We start from the raw sequence: 23,715 nt of genomic DNA on the forward strand, positions 1-23,715 counted from the left end.
TGCACACACATATATTCATTCCGTGAGTATATCCTCTGTTCTCAGGTCATTATCTTCACTTCCTAAGAGATAAGAATAAAAATTCTCCACAGGCTATAATGCACTGATAGTTTGGAATGTTATGAGAATTGTTTATAACCACACTTTCCTACCAGTACAGCTGAAATTCTGCCTTATAAGGCTATAAAGAAAACTTCAAAATGTGTTTCATAATATTTTTTTCTAATATATAAAGTACTTACTAGTTGCAAATGTTAAAAGAATAGCAATAAATGGCATTTAATGTCTTGTGATATTTATTTATGTTCCAAGCTAGCTTAGCGTAGATATCAAAAAGGCCTAGAATGAAGCTATACTTCCTAACTGGCTGGCTGCACTTAAAATTGGCCTGTACAGAACAAGTGAGGTGCCCACAAACATTGCAAGATACATTTATTTTCTCTCTTGAATGCCTTTTATTGCCTTATGTGAAAGAAAGTTGTCTCAGTAAACAGGGAGGAAATAGGCGAGCCTATCTTCAGGTCTTCCCGATTTTCTCCTCTCAGCCTCTTTCTTCCATAGAAACAAATGGTTCACATTGATATATTGGAGAAACAGAAGCTTCTGCACAATGTTCATGGAAGCCTGTTGCCTTCCTCTGCAGGAGCATTGTCATACTGGACCTCCAGTGCACTTCACCTTTCTGCAAAGGAATAAATGACAACCTCTCATTTACAGGGGCATGGGGAGAATAAAGGCATTTATTTAAGGACCCAATTGGAGTCTAGGCTGTATTTTGCCCCTTGAGATCTCAGTGTCTGGAGTGAGAGGCGGGTTCTGCCCAGTGGCGTGCGGTCATTGGACTAGGGAGACTAGGCTAGTCCCCTAAATGTTCCCCTGGCGTCTCCTTCCCAAAGCCTGGGAAGCTTCTACCCGGCTTAAGGAGGGAGGCATGATGCTCCAGAGGGTCCAAAAGCCTGCCCACGACCTTCCCAAAGCCCACCCAGCTTTGGGAAGGAAGCAGGAGGGCTCCAGCATCCTGCCAGAGGGAAGCACGATGCTCATGTGCGTGACGTCATCTGCCTTGCAAGCTGGCGCCTCTGGCCCTGACTGTTCCCCTATGCAAAAATTCACCACATGCCACTGGTTCTGCCCCTCAGCTGGATCCCAGATTACAGCCTGTGCTTTGTCCAATAGCCTGCTGATATCTGGATGATTCTGCCCACAGTTCTGTTCTTGGTCAGGTTAGGAGGGAATGTTTGGAACCGATTACCCTGCTGCCTTTGCTATCTTGATTTTTCTGGTTTATTCCGCTAAGTGAGAATAATAGCTTCCATTTGTTTTTAAATGAATGTTTCATTTACCAAAATGAATATGAATTATTTATTGTCCTAGAGTACATAAATTGCATCTAGAGCACCATGCTCATTTTGCCTTGAAAACACAATCCTGAAGAACTTCAAGTGATGCATAATTTCCTCCCTTTTTCCTCCAGGTCCATTATTAGCAGGCGATATTTTTGTATAGTTGGCACACTGTACCTGTATCGGTGTATTACGATGTATGTTACTACCCTCCCGGTACCTGGCATGCATTTCAACTGTTCTCCAAAGGTAACTCCCCCCCCCCCTTTGTGTTATTGTTGTCTAAAATCTTACTCTTTATTTTCCCAAAGATTTGGAAAACTTTAGTCAGGGTGAGCTGTGAATCACTCGCCAAGGAGAATTGGCAACAGTTCTTTCACGGCTGATCAATATTGCTTGTTGCTCAGCCGTAGTGTTTGATAATAAACAAGTTCTATCAGAATTTAGCTTAGTACAGTGGTACCTCAGGTTAAGTACTTAATTCGTTCCGGAGGTCCATTCTTAACCTGAAACTGTTCTTGACCTGAAGCACCACTTTAGGTAATAGGGCCTCCTACTGCTGCCACGCCGCCTGAGGACAATTTCTGTTCTCATCCTGAAGCAAAGTTCTTAACCCGAGGTACTATTTCTAGGTTAGCGGAGTCTGTAACCTGAAGCGTATGTAACCCGAGGTACCACTGTACCACCTTCCTTGGATCACCTGAAACAAACTGTGTTCAATTTGAGAGCAGTCATATGATTGTCATTCTGAAGGCAGTCCGCATTCCCACCAGCCCTCTTGAAAGGTGATCAGCACCGTCGGAGCTTGAGCACAACTACCGGTGATAGAGCTGTATACATTCCCAGAATGTAGGGAGTCCCCTATTGCCACATTCTGAACATGGTTTTCAGACATTACTAGGACTAACCTGTGCTTATACCATCAGCGTCTGCTGGAGACACATGTAGCAGGTTGCTGAAATTTCCAGGAAGCTCAGTGGTGTTGATTTCCCTCTGCTGGTATAGAGATGCAACTCATACTATGGTTTACTATATCTCTGCCTCGTGCTTAGGCCAGAACCTGGACAAGAACTATAGAACCGCCACTTCTACAGGTGCTGACAAACTTGCAGGGAATCATCACTTTCAGTGCAGTGGCACCTACAGTACACTTTGGAACTCCTGCCCATTGATATTAGGCAGGTGCTTTTGCTGCACTGTTTTCAGCAACCACTAGAAAGGGTTGTTTTTTGTTTGTTTTTGAGGGAGCCTGCCTAGAGACATGCATTTGACATGTGTTGAAACATGTAGTTTGATTTACAGTGCCTATATTAAAAACTCTTTGATTTTATTTTGAAAACCTTTAGGCTAACTTTGTGTTGGAACACCTGAGTTTTATTAGTAAATTTTGTAACTCACTTAGGTTTTGATGATTAAACAGTATATAAATCCTGCTAAATAAATAAATAAATAAATAAATAAATAAAAATCCTTGAAAAGCCAGGGTAGTCAGGGGCTGAGTTGCAACCATCAAGTCACCATCCCTGAAATGAAAATGCGAAAGACTGGTTCATAATTTATGGGATTGTTTGTGACTACCATCTTCAGTGGCAATTGTTACTTTTATACCATGCAGTAGAGCACTGGGGATGCTTAGTGATTTTCACCAAGCAGGACAGATGAGGTCTGTTGGTTGTACAAGCAAGCATGACAGGAGGTTGTTGTCGCTATCTCTGGCATCAACCTTGTTCTACCATTGGCATTTCAGATTATATCCATGCAAGCATTGCTATCTGCACAATATCCCACAAACATGCCATAACTCTGTCACTGGAGGAGGAGTAGCCTCAACAATCCTCTATAAATCTTCATTGCATGATAGAGGGCAGACACAATAACGGGAAAGAGTTATATTCTTCACTGCGTAATGTTTTCTCAAGCACTGTGCATGCCATTTGCAGCAAGGTTTTTGTGAATCTCTTGTCCGTTGTTTGCCTTGCCATCGCAAAGCTCCCTGTTTCTAAACAAACCAAAGGAGAAGTGGCCCTACAGATGATGCTGAACTACAGATCCCATAATCCTTGACAATTGGCTATGCTAGCTAGAGCAGATGAGGCTCCCACAACAGCTGGATGGCTGCAAGTTTGTCACCCCTAGGATAAAGAGGAGCTCCTAAATATACCATGTCAAGGGGTTAGCATACTATTCCAGTGGACCTGTAGGTCTTTATTGGATGCCAAAATAGTCATTGGTGTCAATGTACAAATCCTGCAGACCAAGCCTTGTATATACTTGTATATCCAAAGGTGAACCTTATTATTTTGTAGAACTAATGTCGGGGTGAGAGGAATCCAAGATGATGGCGAGCAGCTTGTGAGAGGCAACTGGAGCTTCCTGTTTATCTGTTTTGACCCGATTCATGCAGAGTTAGTGCCTGCAGGGCTCCACTGGATATTGCAGTTTGACAAGTTTAATTACTATTTGGCTGAAATAATATGAAGCCATGGTACTTATAAGGAACATCTCACACATGGTTGCTATTGGTTTATTGTCTATGTTCCAGCACTTGTATATTATAGAAGGCAAGTGCTAGATACAAGATTGAACAGCTGTTCTTCTAGGAGGAGCTCTACACCTCTCCTTTTCATTCCACAGTGTGCTGCCAGGGTTTACAAACCATTCTCAATTATGCCTTTATAGCCACTGAGGGAATACAGACAAGTTACCCATTTACATGGCTTGAGCAGGAACACTTTTTCTACACAGTAATGGGCATCATTTAACATTGTGAGCCATGCGCACCCGGTTGGGGGCAGGGGCAGGATTTTAAATGGGAGCACTTATAAACATTTCACTATTCCTTGCTAGTTTTATTTTATTGTATCTGAATGGCCATTTATCTGCTGTTAAGATATGCTCCCAGGCATGGTCATTGGAGGTGAGCTGCTTACAGCCTGCAGGCACCTGTTAATTATCTTTAGCTCCTTTTGTTGCAGAGGGAGCTCTCAGAGAGAGAGAAAAATGTAATAGCAGTGAGAGTAATGATCTCAGAAGCCACTGTGAATCCCAGATGTTTTATGAATTCCAATATCATGATTTTTCAGGCGAGATTTATAATGTTTAATAGGCATGTGTTTAACATGTGAGACCATTGGCAATTAAAAGTGTGCAACACTGGCTGGATCTTGCCTTATGTACATAGTAACCACGGAGGATAACATGCATATCAGCCATTTCTTATCAGCCAACAAGCTTCTTTAAAGAAGATGACAATTGATTTCTCTTTGGTCAAATTATGACCTAGCAAATGATGGTTCTGGGCAAGTTATTTGCTTTTTTTGACTTTGGGTTGTATCGAACAAAGTCATACTACTAGCGCCTGTGCAGTGGGAGCTCTTCTCTCTAAATGCCTCCCAAATGTGTTCAGGGGGTTCCTCAACCCTCTGGAGCTGATTTGGAGGGAGGGGCAGGGAAGGTACGAGCAAAGGAGAAGAAATCCAATTATGCAAGCAGAAGTCCTAGTGCTAATGGGATGGCTTTGTTCGATACAACCCTATATTTTTAATTACTCATGCATTTGCAGTTGAAATAATTAAAGTGATATTATTTCAATTCTTAAGCCTTTCCCTTGCTGAAAAATTCACGAATGCAAAGACATGGTTGCTGGCTTCTTAGGATCGTGTGTGTGTGTTTAAAAAAGGTATTTTTATTGAATGCTATGATGCATTAAGTGGTATAGAGTCTTAATGCCTAATATATATTTTTTTAAAATTGCCAGGTTCTGAATGTAAATTAAGCTTTCTTTTATAAGATTATTCTAAATGGTATCGATCTTAATATGAAATGTGCTGATGTTTCCTCCCCCCTCTCCTTCCATCAGCTCTTTGGAGACTGGGAATCGCACATGAGGAGGATAATGAAGATGCTTGCTGGAGGCGGGCTGTCCATCACAGGATCACACGATCTGTGTGGTGACTACTTGTTCAGCGGTCACACAGTTATGCTAACACTTACATACTTATTTATCAAAGAGTGTAAGTTTGACTTTTTCAGTTTTGGACTAAAAAATGTATGTCAGTTAATATGAGAACACACTGTAAAATACTGCCTTGCTGTTAGCACTTTGTACCTTGATAATTTTGCTAAAAAGCATGTCAGTGGAAATAAATATCCAACAATGAAAGTAAACACAGAAACTCTTAACAAAGAATGCTAGCCTTCCTTTGAGCATGTTTTTAGAGGAACATACAATGGGAATAAAACATAATTTAGCCCTTCTATCCAAACTCATTGCACAGCATTCTCATCCTTCTCTTATTATGACAACAACAACTTACGGTGTAAAACAAACTGGGGGAAAAGGAAAGGCACATCTCATCTTAATAATATTTGTTTGCTGGGATTGGAGTGTAGTTTATGTTAATGTATTTTCCAAGGAAAATAGTTGCTGAATAAAAGTTTTACCTGACATCACATCTGAATGCTAATACAATTGTGCTGGTCTGGTGTGGCTGGCTCAGTCATTTCTGATCTGCAGCCAAGATTAATGGGAAAACCAATTCAACTCTAAAGCAACTGAGATTGGAAGAAGATTAGCCTAAGTCTTTGGTTCCCTTTGTCATGATTAATTCTCTGCTACCTAATTTCCGTATTAGCCGTTTATAAACCAGTTGCAGAGTTGAAGCATCAATAAATACCCATACACTTGTAATTCTTGGAGAATCATGATCCTCCCATTCATTTTGGTTCTTTCAATTTTGTTTTTGTATGCTTTATGGCTGATAACTGCTTAGTAAAAGTGGAAACTAGTACAGTATACAGGCAACTCCCCATTTATGTTCTGAGACACTGGGCGTGTAGGTGAAATTGCATATATTTGAAACACCATTGATAAAGCCTGCAAACACCCCATTCCTCTACCCCACCCCATCCCGCCAAGGTGCTCAAGAAGCTGGTGGCAGTCCAGCTTCAGGCATGCTTGGATGAAGCTGGTTATTTGATTCCATTCCAGTCTGGCTTCAGACCACTTTGCTAGCCGTGCTTGATAACAATTATTGAGGGAGAGATGGATGGAGTGCAGTGGTCTGTGGTTCCCTTCAGATCTCATATGACCCCTGTTTAAAACAGCTGCACAGGTTGCCAGTAAGTTTCTGGGCCCGATTCAATGTGTTCATGTTAATGTTTAAAGCCCTAAATGACTTAGACCCCAAATACTTGGGAAAAAGTCAACTCATTCCCTACAGACTGTCTTGGATAGTAAGATCATTGGAGGGAGCACCCTTCCACAGCCTTCAGAAGCTTGGAGGGTGATGGTCCAGGGAGAGGCATTATCTGTGGCAGACCCTAGGCTGTGAAACTCCCTTCTAACAGAAGTGTGTCTGGCAATTTTAAATTGCTTTAAACTGCTTTTAATACTGTGTTTAATTGTGGTAACCCACCCTGGGGCTTGGGGGTGAAGAAGGGCAGGTAATAAATTGTAGTGACAATGATAGCAATAGTAAGTAAACAAGAAATGCATGCTTAAATTGAGCTCTCATTTGAATGGCTGCACTGTTCCCTCAGGGAGGCAATGGCAGCTAGAGTTCTGAGGCCACAGATATCTATGATATTGTTACTATCCTCTTTCCATTCCACAGAATGCTGGGGGTTATCCCGTTTGAAGATGTTCAGCTTATGATACTGTGTTTAATTCTTCATCCTGTGAAGGAGAATGTGCTATGTGCATTGCATTAATGATTTCTTTCCACCTTTCCTTGCCTTCAGATTCACCTCGGCGACTCTGGTGGTATCATTGGGTTTGTTGGACTCTCAGCTTAGTGGGGATGTTCTGTATCCTCTTGGCTCACGACCACTACACTGTGGATGTGGTGGTGGCTTACTACATCACTACAAGACTTTTCTGGTGGTATCACACAATGGCCAACCAACAAGTGAGTCTCTCTTCCCCCAACAGCTTAAGCTGACCTATTCCAATACATTTGTTATTGCACTGGATCTGATTTTTTATCCAGACCCTCTAGGAAAGCAAAAATTATATATGTGTGCATTCACACTTTCTGTCATGAGGAGGGGACTTGGGTGGGAGAGTGAGAAGCAACAAGCTCAAACAAGTTTGGCTACTCATATCTGTCTTTCAGGCTTGTCCTGAATATATTAAGTACTTCCTGCTCGGTGCTTTCCTATTTGTGAAACAGTCAGGGACAGGGGTTTGGTTTTTTTTGTTCTAAGATGTGAAACCATTATTAATAGATACTATGCAAAAACATTGATTGCTTCTCGAGATATAACAAGATATGATAAGGAAAAAGAGTTCCTGAAGCAAAGCACATTTGAATCATAGTTTGCATGTGCCACTTCTGTTGTACTCTTCTTCTTTTCTGTTGGTGTGATGGGGTACATAGCAAGCTCTCCCCTGTGTTTCTTCTGTCCCCCAGCCCCAAAAAGTAGTAGTCATAATGGGACCCTAATAATGTGCTTCAGGCATGAAATATATTGGAAGAGCAAATAAACTGCTGCCTGCTGGTTTTCCTTTATTGAGGCTTCATTTGTAAACACTGTTGTTTTGCAGGTGCTAAAAGAAGCTTCCCAGACAAACCTCCTTGCACGAGTGTGGTGGTATAGACCCTTCCAGTACTTTGAAAAGAATGTTCCGGGCATTGTCCCACGCTCTTACCACTGGCCATTTTCCTGGCAAGCTCTCCGACTGGGTAGACAGCCTAAGTACAGCAGATTGGTGAATGACACATAACAGCTACAAAAAAGAAGAAGAAGAGATGGCAAAAGAACTGTCCAAAAGTGCTAAGAACTCCGCAAGAAGAGATGCCATAAAAACTGAACTGCTCCCTTTCCTCTACCTTTTAACCATTACCTTGACTGTAATCTAGTCTCTTACCTGGTAAGCACTGTGATCTTTTTCTCTCTCCAAAGGATCTGCGATGGACAACAATAAGGAAACCGTAAATTATCATGCACTGTATACATTTCTTGTTAATAGATTTTGGATTTGCATTGCTCATCACCATGTTTCTTTGTATATGATGCAGCAGCGTAAACAGAAAAAGAGGCTTTTATATCATAAGTTCTGGTCTTTCCAGTCTCGTCTGGGAACAAAGCGTATTATTTTCTTGGGAAAACATAATTTTCATATCTCTTGCCCCAAAGATTGGGCTGTAAGCCATTTTCTAGCAAATGTCTATATGAAGGTTTCTAAATACCTGATTGGGATAATAATATACAGGAATCTTTCTACCTGTTTCACTGAAGCTACTAATGATAGACACAGAAAGGTTTGGTAAACTTTGATTTTGTAAATCTGCAGTGACAGTGTCAAAAAGTGCAAAAAAATTATTCTGTTGTAAAGTGATTTTTCTAAGTATTTCCTAACTTTATTTTTCAAAATGATATGCGTAAAAATAAAATCTAAAAAAGATTTTTACATGTCAGAGAAAAGAGTTAAAATAAAAAAAAAGCTTCTTGGGAGAGAGATGTATCTGTTTCTAGTGCCTTTCTTGTCTTGATAGTATGGTCAGTAGGCAGTCTTTACAAGTTTTAATTTAAAATAAAGTATTCCATGAAACAAATATTATATGTATTGTATACATTACTAAATTTTGATTTTATATCTAAATTAAATTGGGAATCTGCTTGCAATGTTCAGATGACTAAATTGGAAGAAAAACCAAATACCATAATCAAGTCTTCACATATTGTGGAGAGGTTAGAGTGAAATTTGCTTCTTAAATTATTTTATTGTCCATTCCATACATGGATTTTAACTATAGCAAGAAAACAGCTATGGATTCCTTTTTATAAGATTATTTTTCTCTCCAAATGATCAGCAAATAAAAAATCAAACTATAAACAATGTCTCATCCCTGAATGAAAATTTTGTTGAAAAACAATTGATTTCTTGAAAACAGAATTGTGCAGAAACTGCATGTAACTCTAAAATTTCAGTCCTGCCATACATATTGTGTCTGGGGGAAGTATTCTATCCTATACTTGCCAATGTGCAGAACAAAATAGTTTTTTAAGAATGAAGAAGCATATATCTATCTATCTATATAAAAATATATATATTCATTCTGTATTTTACGTGAAACAGAGTTATCTTCTGTAGGGTTTTTTTGTGTGTTCAACAAGGTGAAATTTGTATTGTAAAACAATAATGGTGAAGGAAAATAAAAAGGCTTTTAAACAAGTAGTCTCTTTTTTATAACGTTAATGCCATCTGTGTTGGCTTTGGCTTTTTGTGGGGCTCATTCTGTTTGGCTTGACTTTAAAACTTGGCTTTAAATGTTCAGCTTTGCTAGAAGGATTGTACAATTTTAGCTATGCTGAGTTCTACAAACAAACAATATATGATTTTTCTCTTTACCCCTCGGAATTTTGAAACTATATAGTTAAAATTAGTTCTTTTTGTCCACAAAGCAACCTATGCTCTGATTATAAACAATATACTTTTAGCTTCCTCTCTCTTTCTGTGTCTCTGGATAATGTAAGGGTGTAAAAAAAAGGGGGGATGGTATATGGTAAAAGAAAACAAACAAACATTAATCCTGTGCCTTATTGAAAGCGGGTCCAGAATTTTAATACAGTATGTTTAAACCTGTTCTAAATGTAATGGATCTCATGCTTTCATACCTATCCGACACCTTACTGAGTGTTCCCACCTAGAATCATAGAACCAAAGAATCATAGAGTTGGAATAGACCACAAGGGCCATCAAGTCTAACCCCCTGCTAAATGCATGCCCCCTGGCTCATGCATTTCTTTCGCGGCATCGTCTTCATCCGCTTTTCAAAATGCTCTTGTGCCATTTCATCTCTCTAGCTTGTTGCATCAGTTGGGACTTTTCTCCTTAACGGTGGGGATGACTGCGGCAACACCAAACACCAACTCTGTGCACTGGTTGCGGTCGGTTCTTGCTTGCAGCTTCAGATTCAAACTGCAATGAACACAAGGTGAAGCAAGTAGCCCATCAAAGTCCAGTATCCTCGTTTCCAGCCATAGGCAGCTTGGGATATATGTTAAGGAACTTGTAACAATATAGAGCCCTGTTGCCAGCGCTGGTTGAAATCTTATCAGTCTATGTGCTGCTGTACAGAGTTAAGCCCAAAAGACGAGCTTCTGCTGAGAGAAGCTGATGTTAAGGGGCAAGGGGTGGGTATGAATGAATACATGTACTTTAGATGCTGCTACTGCTACTATTTATATTTATATATCTCCCTTCCCAGTGTGGTTCACAGGATGAGAACACAAGATAAAAACACAGCTTAAAATTTAGCCGGCGATGGTGACTTAAGAGGGTAGGCCAAAGGTTTTACTGGCAAGGTGAAGCTTAAAGGTGGGGATCTGAATGAAGACAAAAAGGGAGCACTGTCTAGATCAGGGGTAGCCAACATGGTGCCCTCTTGGTGTAATGGGCTTGTATTCAACCTAACAATAAGGAGAACATTCCTCCAATGCAAGATTTCTCCTTGTACTGTTCTCACGCACACCATGTATCCCCAGAATCTGTACTGGGGGTTCCTCCAACCCTCCAGAGCAGATTTGGTAACGGTTCAGGTCACACAGGAGGAGAGGAGAGGGAGGAAATCCCATTGCACTGGTGCAAATGTAAAATGGAATATCACCAATGGAGTGCATCTCCCATCATTCTTGCCCATTGGTGATGCTGGCTGGGGCTGATGAGAGTTGAAGTCCACTAAACATCTGGAGGGCACCACATCACCTACCCGTTCGCTAGATACTCTAGATACGAGAGGTAGCAAGGAAGAGTAGGCAGAGCCGGTGGCTGAGCTGGTTCAAACTGGAGGACTGAAGCTCACGGGGAGAGAGAGAACTGGAAACAATGGTACAAAGACAGGGGTGAAGATATGGAGAGAGCTAAAGAAAGGTAAGGATGTAATTTGGGTGTTCTCTGTGATTCATTGTTTCTGCTTACCCAGGTAGCATTGGTCTCTAGAAAGACTTTTACCAGCTTTTGCTAGGCTGCCAAAGCTAGCAGGAAATGGCAATTTGCTTTTGGTTACTCCTGCACTGGTTAAATTCAGACTGGGCTACTGGCATTGCTTACCTGTCTGTGGCTGCCTTTGGAGATTGCCATTGGTTCGATATGCAGCCAGTAGGATGCTGATAGGAACAAAATAATCAGCACATTCTACCCACATTCATTTTCCCTCCCTCCCCCCCGGGGGAAAAGGACAGTTTTTAAGATTTTGTTTAAAATAATTTCAATGAAAAGTATTTGTAGGGAGGTTAAGTAAAGGATGAGGATAAGCAAAAAGCAAAGAAAATATTGCTTTATTAATAGTAAGTTTGCCTGAGCCTGTGGGAACAGGGCAGTTTTAATTAAAATAATTACATCAGCAGTAAAGGGGGGGGGAGACATACGGGAGTAGATATGAAATTAGACAATTTTATTGCTGGGATCCTAATAAGTGGAGCAGAAGGGTGCAACCAGCTATTCCGGTTCCTGCAGCTAAGTGTACAAAATGTTCCAGCCTCAAATGAGCACACCAAAACAAAGAATTCAAAATAAAGTTGTTTCCTCAGGAGAATAAAATGTCAATGTATTATTCATTGCAAATAACCCCAACATTGCATTCCTGGTGCAAAGCAAGCACACAAAATGTTTGTCAGATTTCAACTCAAAAGTAACTGAAATAGTGCGGGATGAAAATGGCAGAAGCAGCTGCAGCAGCAGCAGCGGAAGAATAAACACGCCCTTTTCAAATGTGTAGCAGAGCAAAAATACACTGAGAATGGTTCTTTTTATGTTCCAGCCAGCCTACACTTGCAACCAACCAGTCAGATTTGAGGGGCATATAATTCTACCCCCTCACCAGACCACTTTCTTTGTGTCCAATAAGTGACCAAGAATTTCTACCCAGTGAAATTTCACAATCCTCTTGGTCCATATAAAAAGAACCCGCTTTTCCATGACCATTCTTTTTGCAACTGAGTAGCTGCCAACTGCCATCTACCCTCAGATTCATGGTATTTTAAACTTAATCCTTCACATAACCCCACATCCACAGCAAACTTTTTTTAAAAAAACAAAACAAAACCCTGTCTCAGGAAACACATTTTAAACGGTCATTTCTCCACACTCACATCAAACCCTAATTGAGAATTATTTGTATTTCAAAACAAATTTTAAAACCATTTAAAATATCTGTGCCGTATTTTCTAAAAGCCAGCAGGGAAATAGCAAATAGCCTATTTAGAAACTAGGCTGCAATGCCATTTATACAGCAATATTTGCAATTAGCTTCTGAAGGCCATTAAAAAGGCCTGTTTAAAATTATCCAGGGGCGGGGATGAAATTCCACAGCTGTGAGGCCACCTCTGAGAAGGTCTTGTTGCATATAACCACCAACATAATAGTATTTGTGACAGACAGCAGAACCAGACCAAAGGTGATGAAGTCCTTCAGAATTGCACCCGGAGGGCTGGAGCTTCTCTCTGATGACCACCAAGACAGCTAGCCGGGGGGCAGGGGGCTGTTTGTGGAGCAGCATTTTGGAGGGAAGAATAAAAGGAGCAGTTTTTGAGGGACAGAGTTAGACAAGGATAGAGAAGGGACCGAGGGTTTAGTTTGAGAGAGAGAGAGGGCTCGATTTGAGATGGGAGATAGGGATTAGGAGAGGGTTTGCCTGAGAGAATCTGATTTGAATTGAACATCTGTTCTGAGGAGACCGTCCACAGCAAGAGGAAAGAGCCTCGCAGCTTCGAAAGGAAGATGGCGTTGAGTGTCTGAGGAAGGTAAACAGACAGGAGTTCACTGGAGGGCTGAGTCTGAGACAGGAGAGGGAGAAGCTGTGGGAATACAGACTCCCTGGGTCTCATTCCAGTCAGGAGGAGAGAGTTTTTCTAGGAAAAGATTCCCAAGCCGGTAACAAGGGGTGAGGTAACTCCCTGAGTGCTAATTGGAGTACCTCAGCGGTAGAATTGCAAATAGTGTGGGTAACTGACGAAAAGTGTCCCTCGCTCATGAACCAAAGAATTAATCTGTGAAGTGCCAAAAGCATTTCAACTGTAACACCTGTCATAAACTCAATAAAGAAATGAGACTGAAGTAACAATATGGGCATGATATGCTCTGACTAACTGACCCCAAACAGCATTTTGGAGCAGCTGAATTTTCCAACCATCTCTAAGGAGACCCCCCCCCCCACATAGCGTTCATTGAAGTAGGGCATCCTGAATTATAAATAAGGCAAGGTCCATTCTCCCCAGGTAGGGTAAGCAAGCCTAAGTTGGTTACAAAAAAACACCCCCCTGGATTTTACTGCCATTTCAGCACCCATCCCCCAGCTACTGGCAAGTTCAAACACCACTTCCAAAGTGAAAATTTGATCTGAAGGGTCATGAGGCAACCACTTTGCTGAAGTTACACAGGGAATCCCATGCAATCAGCTTGAATTCCTTGAAGGAAGGCAGGATGTAAAACTTGGTAAATAAATAAGCACCAGCACTTTGAATTCAGTAGAGAAGCAAACAGGAAGCCAATGAAGGTGGTTGAAAAGAGATATACCGTACTATCACACCCTCAGTTGAGTACTGTACAGTCTTAGTCATACTGAAATTAATGGAGATGACTACCTTAGGTCTATTCATTTTGAAGGGTCTACTCTGTGTAGAGGTTAGTGTAGAGGCTACAACTGCATGTTGGCAGGTTATCCATTGTGTAATGCAATGCACCGAGTCAGTTATCATCTTACAATTTTACATCTGACTGTTTGCATTTTTATTCCAGGCTTTTCACACTTTCATTGCAGAGGAGAAATATTCCAACACTTCAGGAAATGAGCAAGTAATTCATAATGATGCCTCATGGGGCCTCAGGTGAGCAATTCTCTGGTGACTTCCTGCTTTTTGAAAAGGCTCTTCTCTGTTGAGAATTTTTCACTTAAGAGGATTATAGATACAGATATATAAACACCCACCCACACCCAGAGGACTGCAGGTGTGTCAATCTTTGCCTTTGCCTCAAATGCGTAACCTAGTCTTATCAGAGAGGGGAACTGTACCCTTTCCTAAGCGCTCTCATGCTTCGACCATTGACTTCCTTGCATGGGGAAAAACCTGCTGGCTGCTTTTCCTTCTATTCTGCTTTGCAGACTTTGACCTTGTGTTTATGCAACTTCCCAGCACTAGAAGGCTGGCGAAACCTGTCACAAGGCATCTGTTTCCCTGTTACCTTTTGCTGCCTTACATATGCCTAAGGTTTGTTCTTTCATGTTGCATCTTTGATGGTTTTTGCTTTCTATTTCTTCTCTTTGGAAGAAGCTGCCTCCATATGTCAATTTATCTTACCTATTCAGGCTTGCAAGCAGCATCTAATCTAGCAAGAGATGTTGATAGCACAAGCAGGTTTACAGATGTGCAATGAATGAGACTGCAAATGTGAACCTGAATACTCATTTGTATCCATGCGCTAATGCTCAGCTGGGCCCCATTAAACTAACTGGATAACCTTTTTATATGAATCCCATCCAAGACTTTTAACAATAGCAGAAGACTAAACCTGGATCATGTGTCATTATCCATTTCTCCTTCGCTTTCCCCAAAGTTTTCCATGTTTGGATTATATTTTAATTTAGTTATAAAAAGAGTTTAGGATGGAAGGCATTTAGTAGATGCTGATAATACTGATTGACACTTTCAATCTCTCTGTGTGTGCATGGATAATGCGCAGGGAATTCTTGGATATTATCTCCCAATTATTACTGACAAAAATATTTTCTACGGATAAGTAATCCATTAAGCAGAATGCATGAATAGCCATTTCAGGTTCAAAGACAGAAGGAACAACGTGATGATTGAACACCCTTTTCTACCTGTTGCATTTGTAGGTGTCCTGAAAGAAGGGTACGTGTTTTTTATCCGTCAGCTAGGGGTTGGAGTTGGGGACTGAATTCATTTGCACATTCTGTGTCAGAAAGCCTAAGGCAGAAATGAGCTCATGAAAAGAACAAGCCAGGAATCCAAAAAAATAAAGGAGAGTTGGGGCCAGATCTGAAGTGATTTTTTTTTTAAAAAAAAAACTTCTTGTACAATAGCAGTGTAAAGCTATTGAATGTGAACTGTCCATTGCTGTTGTCTTGGAGATGGCTTGCCCTGCACCCACTAAGCTAGCCATTGGCCCTTCAGGTGTGGTAAAAGACACTGTCTCATTGCTAGAGTGTTGAAATATGATTTAATTTGCCAATCTGCTTGATTTTTGTATGTGGAATGAGAGGGTGGCATCTTGCTCTTTGCTTCAGGCAATAGAATGTCCTGCATTGGACATTTCGTATATAGGAAGCTTCCTTGCTCTTAGATATTATGGTCCATCTCAGTACTGTCGACACCGACTGTCAGTGAGTGGTTCCCCAGGGCTTCAGACAAAGAGCATTCCCATCCCTAGCTGGAGGTGCCAAGGATTGAACTTGTAACCTATGGAATGCAAAGCAGATGCTCTACCACCAAGCTATGGCTGGCCCTGTCTCGGAACCCAGTGGGCAGGTTTGGCTGGTGGGAGAACTTGAGGAAGTTGCTCAGCTACAGTAGCTTACTTCAACGTGACAACAAAAATGCTCCCTTTTGTATGTGAGGGCTAGGTAACGCATACGTAGGTTCTGTGGAACAGATCTAGTACTATGACAGTGTTAGAACAGCATTAACCCCAATAATTCCCTTTTCAAAAATGTGCCGAAGTACATTCCAGACATGCCTAACTTGGCTGCTCCTTTCTGGAAATCATTAAACTGTGATCTTTACACTTGATTGATGCCCTGTATTCTACAGCCACTAAGGTCAGAAATGTGCTTACTTGCTGCTGCTGCTGCCATTCCTGTTTCTGCAAAAAAAAAAAAAAAAAAAAAGGACACCAAAAAACCCTGAAGCCTTGTTGATATACTCCTTTTTCATAGACCTTGGCTGTTGCCTAGGCCTGTTCTTGCATGCAATGGAGATACTGTTCAAAAAAAGTAAAACGGTAATGAGTACAAGCAACCACCGGGTGTCACTAGTGTTCCACATAAAATCAGAGACCTCCCTAAGAAAGCATCCCAGTAAATTATAAGCTGCTTTTTTGTTTGAGTTTATAACTTTATTCTAATAAACAAGCTCTGCACAGGCCTGCTTGCAGAGGTTGGGGTGCTGTTATGTCTGAAGAAGGGGTGGGTGTAGGGCATTTACATCAGACATCCATAAAGTCCAAGGGACATGCCACTTTTCTATGTGCAAGAAATGTCTATGGGGGGGGGGGAGCATTTGGCCATTTCATTACCCAGGGCTTTATTTCTAGAAAAAAGAGGTGTTGGAACTTGCTGAGCACCCACCCAAGGTTGTTGAGCTTTAGGACCTCCACCTTCTAAGAGCTGCCGGAATTCAATTCCAGGGAGTTCTGGTTGGAAAAAAAGCCCTGCCATTACCCCTCCTTCCATCTGACATGGTACAGTCCACAAACAGGTTTACCACCTCATCTGCTCTTTGGGAGGACTAAGCCTAAAGTAGTGCCCTTCAAAGCATGACAGCGCTTTCAGCCGCACCAAGCATGAAAAGGAAAGGAAGAGGTGTCTGAGCAGCACTAGAGAAGGCAGGGCTATAACATCCTGTTTACTGAGTGTTCATCCTGATTTTCTTGCGTAATGCTAATGGGGAGGTTAGACTATGTCTTTTCTTGCTTGGGTGTTTGTTCTGACTTGTTTACGGGAAGGTGATATGACAACAAACAAGCACTCATCCTGGTTTGCTTGCGTAGTGTTCATATGTCTTCCCATGAATCTCCACCCCACACTTTTCAATGAATTTCCCCATTACTTTCTAAACTGCAAAAAGTCCACTTTTTTTTAAAAAAAAGTGGATTTATTGTGTTAGGCCAAACAGAGCACTTTAATCCACTCCAGTTGTGCAATCCCTATATGCACTTGAATCCTTCCTGCAAAACCCTGACCAAAACACTTAAAAAAAAAAAAAGCAATTCCTTGGTCCTACCAATGAAATCATCTGAAAATAATTGAAAAAACACCAGAGTTTGTTTGATTTTATGGTTACCAAACTTCTTTCTAGCTGTTGGCACATGGAATGCCAGAAGTAAATCGAGTCTTTATATGAGCTAAAAAATGTGCCTGGTTGTCTAACATGCTTACAGATTTTAGGTGTGGTTGGTATGTCTGGGTAGTGGTTTGTTTTCTAGTTTTCTCAGCGCATCTGAAACTATTTTACAAAAACAACCCAGCGTGAAAAGGGAAGGGCAACTGAGTGCCAGCATAATAAACTGAACAATAAATGGAATTGTGGGTGGGAATAAATCAATTTAATAGAGTTTCCAAGTGTCGCAAGAATGGTGATGTTGCCCTGTTGTGTACTATTGCCAGGGACATGTGGCTGTTCTGAGTGTTCTTAGGATAGACTGTGAAGTGCCACTGTTCTTTTTCTGCTCCCAAGTAACCCCTTGAACACCACATGGAGCTATAAGGCTAGTTGGAGCTGACTTACTAATCTAGGCTAAAATCCAACTAAAATTCTGCACCTGGGCAATTCTAAGCCCGTGACAGGCCACAGTAAACTCTGTGACATGCCCAAATGGTACATATTGAGCAAATTTGTATTTTTATCTTATTTCCCCACCTCATCTATATCGAAGTTTTCCATATTTTGCTAAATTGTAGGACACACTGAATGCTTAACTCCACCCACTGAAACTCTTATTCCGCCATCTCTCTGGTACTGTTTTGGGGGGACAGGGGGTGGGCAGGTCCTGAATGGAGTAACTGTGCCCCTGAAGGAGCAGGTGCGCAGCCTGGGAGTTATTTTGGACTCACAGCTGTGCATTGAGGCGCAAGTCAATTCTGTGTCCAGGGCAGCTGTCTGCCAGCTCCATCTGGTACGCTCCATCTGGTAGGCTGAGACCCTATCTGCCCGCAGACTGTCTTCCCAGAGTGGTGCATGCTATAGTTATCTCCTGCTTGGACTACTGCAATGCGCTCTATGTGGGGCTACCTTTGAAGGTGACCCGGAAACTACAACTAATCTAGAATGCGGCAGCTAGACTGGTGGCTGGGACTAAAACACTGGTCCTGAAAGACCTACATTGGCTCCCAGTATGTTTCCGAGCACAATTCAAAGTGTTGGTGCTGACCTTTAAATCCCTAAATTGCCTCGGCCCAGTATACCTGAAGGAGCGTCTCCACCCCCATCACTCAACTCGGACACTGAGGTCCAGCTCCGAGGGCCTTCTTCACTGTGAAAAGTAAGGTTACAGGAAACCAGGCAGAGGGTCTTCTCAGTAGTGGTGCCCACCCTGTGGAACGCCCTCCCACCAGATGTCAAGGAAATAAACAACTACTGCATCTGACTTTTAGAAGACATCTGAAGGCAGCTCCGTTTAGGGAAGTTTTTAATGTTTGATTTTTCAATATGTTGTTAATATTCTGTTGGGAGCTGCCCAGAGTGGCTGGGGAAACCCAGCCAGATGGGCGGGGTATAAATAATTTTATTATTATTATTATTATTATTATTATTATTATTATTATTAATTTTTGGCAAGCATCATCCAGCCCGCTCATGTTCACACATATATTTATAGCCATGAGGGAAATCGTAATTGAAGCAGACCCATTGATGCTAATGAACATGACTAACTTAGGTCCATTTGTTTCAATGGACCCACTCTGAGTAGGACTAATCGGATAAAATCCTCGGTTAGGTTTATTATTATTAATATTGTTATTATTATTAAGATGGAGATTCTTGAGAATGCAAATTTTGTGCTCATGCCCATTCCATGTCAGGGAATTTAAATGTACAATGTAATGATTTAATTGCATTTGGAGCTGAAACACAGGTGTCTAACAAAACCAAAGGCCTTTTCACAGGCACACCCACTTTTTAAAAGATCTCTGATATTTTCCCCAATCAGACTTTGAGGTCTTTTGTATAGGAAAATGGTAGCTGAAGTCAAAACCTCTCTGGCTGGCAGAGTATAGCGCATCCATAACAAATGAGGATGCCTCATTAAGGAGGCAGCAAGAACCTAATTTTAATGCTACCTGTTTCTCCCTCTGGGAGAAAGAAACACAACTTGTTTCACTGTAGAATACAGAATTAGTGCAAGAATGGGAAGCTATAAATATTCCAGAAGGCAGGTTAGAGTATTCCTCAGCCTATTTTCTTCACTTGGATAAGATCAGTGGCAACAAAACTGAATTTGCTTCTGCGGGGATTATACAGGCAAAAATCCATTATCCAAACTGTGCACCTTGAATGATACACACCTGCATTTGAAATCACATCTCACTCATTTCAGTGGGAATTTGCCTCTATCTCTTTGTTATTCTCCTCCTCCTCTCTGCATGAAGAGTAATGTCTAGACTTTTCCTGCGCAGCCAGCAATGAGGGGGAAATAAAGAGGCACTCAAAGTTATGCCCCTTGAAAGGCTGGTTAAAATGTTCTTAAAATGGTTTCCATTTTACAAGCCCTACCAAGAGTTGTTGTCAGGAGGTAGCTAGCAGTGCGTCTAATAGCAAACTCAGGTGGTGAGTGCTGACAGAACTGTAGTCAAAACAAAACTACTGAGAAATGAGGAGGATATCAGCATGCTTGGGGGATCCTTGAGATTTGCAAAATGGCAAGTAGAAAACAGGACCTTAAAGATGCAGAAACTCACAATGTTCCAAACAGCCCAATGAGGACTGAGCATGCCGCAGAATTCTAATGACTGGAAGAAGAAGAAACTAGTGCTGTGGGATGGGATGGAATTAAGTAGAATGGCCTATCCTCCTGGAATGGGACATGGCTGACTAAAACCCTAAACAGGAGCACGGCTGATAGGAGGTGAGGATTTACTGCAAAAGGGATTTTGTTGCATATTCCAATTGTATATATTTAATGTAGCATAACCCACTGGCAGTGCCTGTGTTCTGAATTTAGAAATCACCAGATTCACTGCCCAGCTTTTCCAGATAAAGGATCTTGGTAGCAGGATCCATAAAGACCTTTGCCTTTGAAGAGCTGTTGTTGGTTTGAGTAAGCAGCACCGGACAAGATCAATGAATGGGGTGATTTGCTGTGAAAAGCTCTCCTGTTAAAAGCAAAGCAAACAAACACAAACAAAACAAAAAACAACCATGAGACTATCTAAATATAATAAAGAGCCTGCTGGATGAGGCCAATGGCCCATCTAGTCCAGCATCCTGTTCTCACAGTGACTAACCAGATGCCTGTGTGTAGGAAGCCCACAAACAGGATCCAACAGCATTCTCTCCACATGTGATTTCCAGCAACTAATATTCAGAAGCATACTTCCTCTGATTACGAGTAGGGGAAATGCAGAAGATGGATGGTTACCAAGGAGGTGTAGGTGGGCTTGCACAATGAACCCTTCATGTCACCATGAGCTCAGCAGCAGTGATTCTAATGCTGAGTTCTGCTGACTTGATTGCGCTCATACGAGGGCTTCTGGTACAAAATTACTTTGCTTGCCTGCTGGCCTAGCTCATGAGACCCCCAAGGAAGGTGAAGGTAGTAACAATCAAGCCAGGTGAAGGGTAGCAGTATTGATGCAGGCCTAAACTGATGAATGTGCTGTATAGTCTGGCCAGATTAGGGTCTACTCAGCTGCTACATCCTTGGTGCTTCCAGCAGCTGAAAGGAGGGATTCTGCCATTCGCCTGGTATGTTAGTGCATTCTATTCTTGTGTCTGTCCTTGTGTAAAGGAGGGATTGTTGCTTGCTTGATATCCTTGTGTAAAGGAGGCCCTGGTATGTTAGTCTATCCTATCTTGTGTCTATGCTTGTGCAAAGGAGTGATTCTGTATCCTTGTGTATAAGAAGCGTGCTGCTCAATAAGTTTCAGACTTCACTGCTTGTGTTTTGCATTTGCTTCATACATCCCAGATAAAGAACCCATTGACAAAACACCATGAAGGCAGAACATAGCTAGTAGCTGTTGTTGATAGTTTTAATGTATCTGACAATATAGTTCTGCCAGCGTTTCATTGCCTGATGATCCACCCTACTGTCCGTCATCACACGTTTCCTGTCTGGGCTTATTGATAGGTCTTTACATCGGTTATTTAAAAATATGCTTTAAAAGACAGCTAGCCACAAATAAAGTTTGACCACCTGGTGCTCACAACACAAGAAAATGCCCTTTGAGAAAGAGCACACCATCTCAGCAGACGTGTGCAGTGTATCTGAGTGAATGGATAGTACATACGTTTCAATGTTTATTAATATCATTAAATGTATATACTGCTTAATTGGCAAGGTGGCTTCTGAGCAGTTCACACGAATAAAAATAAAGCTTCACAATTAAAATGGAGCAACAAAACAAACCTATTAACACAGCACGGCAATTAAAACTGTCAAGCCAGCGATTAAGACAAGTAAAATAGGAGGTTCAATCAGGAGACTGCTTATGTAAGGAGGTGTATCTTTAAAAGCTGGTGGAATGCCAGTACTGAATATGACTCCCAGTATGTCAATAGTACCTTGGCAAGAGAGAAGACTAGGAGTTTCTTTGACATACCCATCTGTTATAGATGCTTTAGTTTAGATTCCTGCATTGCAGGGGGTTGGACAAGATGACCCTTGAGATCCTTTCCCGCTCTACAGTTCTATGATTCAATATCATCTTTGCATGTGCAGGGAGTGGGGCATTGCTGTCAACTTACAGATTTGAAAATAAGGGACCAGCAGCCAAAATAAGGGACCTGCAGCCTCACCTGTTCCAGGCACTCCAGTCTTCCTGTCCTCCAGCAGTCTGGTCAAACTCATGCTGGGTAGCTTCGAGAACACTGTCCAACCAACTTTGTAACCAGAGGTTCACCTGAATAGAATCTGAATCACATGCACCACAAGGCCTATGCAGCCTCAACCTATGATGGCTTCCCGGCCTGGCTTTGCACTGCAAAGTTTGCAGCAGCACGTGCAACAAAATGGCGTCCAGCATTCAAAAACCTCCTCAGCTTGCATTAACTAGCCACACACAAGGCATGCAAGCTCCACCCCCCAGTCATTCTTAGACTTCTTATTGGGTGAGCAACACAGCCAAGCAACACAGTTGGAGCCTCCCTTCTCCCTGGCCGGCAGGGAGGGAAGGAGAGGAGCTGCTTCCTTTGAAATTTAAGGGACATCATTTAAGGGACATTTAAGGGACATCCATCAATAAGGGACAGCAGCGGGACATGGCGCTGGAATAAGGGACTGTCCCTTCAAATAAGGGACACTTGACAGCTATGGAGTGGGGCAGGACAAGGGTAGCGGGGCAAAGTCCCAAGGCACAAGCAGAAATCATTTCATTGATGGGATAATTGCTTAGCATTACACTGGATGCAAGCCTTGGTACATCACAGAAAAGACCAGCTAGCTAGAATACTTAACCCTCATGTGTGTAACTCCCATTTGCAGGAAGGGTTTTTCTGAGAAGGGTTGAAATCTGACACCTCCCATTCTATAATCTGAGATGGAACAGTTGCAAGAAAGGCTGCCGGCTCTGTAGATCTGCTTTTAGTGTCCCCCCAAAGGAAGAGAAATTGGGAACAGCAGAGCTCTGCAACATCCAGTATCTTGCCTTTGTACCCTGGTTAAATATAATTGCTATTTTCATTGACACCTCGTAGCAAGTAGGTCATTGTTTCTAGTGGAAATTCTGGCACGCAGGACAAGGTTAATTGTGCTGTGCATCAAAATGCATTAAGCAGCCTGGCATGATCTTTTGAGACAATGACGCCACTATTGCCGTTCGTCAGCACAGCTGCTTATTTCAGGCATTGCTTTACTCAAGATAGCAAAAACTAAAAGACAGCGAGGAAGCGATAGAGAAACCTGAACTTTTGCAGACACGACACCAAATGAACTGCAGCTTTCAGATGTCAGTGAAGGGGCTGACTGCCAGGCGTACATAACCCACTGGTGTAAATTGGAGACATTTAAATGCTGTAAATCTTACTCCAGGAAAGGGTTTAACTCAAAAGTGAATCCAGTCATTGCTTACAAACCTCAGTGCAGTAGCAGGCCATTTGCAGTTCACTGCCTTATGCAGCTTGGACTAGTGTACTGTTTATCTCCACTATATTTACCCTTTCTGGCCAAGTACTTACACTTATTTATGCCACTGGTCAGTGATAGATGTTGGACTGTTCCTTAGTCTTCCTTCATTCTAGTATTATCCCATTTTAACTGGTCTAATTACTTTTTGTTGTTGATGTTAATCTGTCTCCTGCTTGTTTTCTTTCCCACGCTGAGGATTAGTGTTAGTATTATTATATGGCTACAGGGCATCAGCAGCGTGCATATAAATATAGTCTTTGAGACCGCTGTAACTGGAGTCAGCAAGCTTTCTCTAGATGGCTTCCCTCCCTAATCTATGACTTTGATTAAAATGTAGCTTAGTAC

General features: G+C 41.8%; 2 protein-coding genes across 13 annotated transcripts in view; both read left to right on the forward strand.

Moving 5' to 3' along the window:
• SGMS1 (sphingomyelin synthase 1) overlaps positions 1 to 9,522 on the forward strand; it is a 76,286-nt gene extending 66,764 nt beyond the window's left edge. For all 10 annotated transcript variants that reach the window (XM_082222131.1, XM_082222137.1, XM_082222129.1 and 7 more), the window contains 4 exons: positions 1,475 to 1,592; positions 5,203 to 5,356; positions 7,086 to 7,252; positions 7,891 to 9,522. In XM_082222131.1, the coding sequence (XP_082078257.1) occupies positions 1,475 to 1,592; positions 5,203 to 5,356; positions 7,086 to 7,252; positions 7,891 to 8,070 (619 nt within the window). In that variant the 3' untranslated portion in view covers positions 8,071 to 9,522. The remainder of the gene's footprint in view (positions 1 to 1,474; positions 1,593 to 5,202; positions 5,357 to 7,085; positions 7,253 to 7,890) is intronic.
• Positions 9,523 to 11,588: 2,066 nt separating this feature from the next.
• The window catches only part of PRKG1 (protein kinase cGMP-dependent 1), a gene marked incomplete at its 3' end in the record, with an annotated part of 706,724 nt that continues 694,597 nt past the window's right edge, over positions 11,589 to 23,715 (forward strand). Inside the window, exons 1-3 of one of the 3 annotated variants that reach the window (XM_082222042.1) lie at positions 11,589 to 12,323; positions 13,021 to 13,091; positions 14,086 to 14,174. Of the gene's footprint in view, positions 13,092 to 13,498; positions 13,566 to 14,085; positions 14,175 to 23,715 lie in introns of those variants that run through there. The other 2 variants (XM_082222041.1, XM_082222043.1) reach the window with 2 other exon arrangements.

This window comes from Podarcis vaucheri (genome assembly GCF_965113315.1).
Source record: "Podarcis vaucheri genome assembly, chromosome: 5".
NCBI classification, from domain to species: domain Eukaryota; kingdom Metazoa; phylum Chordata; class Lepidosauria; order Squamata; family Lacertidae; genus Podarcis; species Podarcis vaucheri.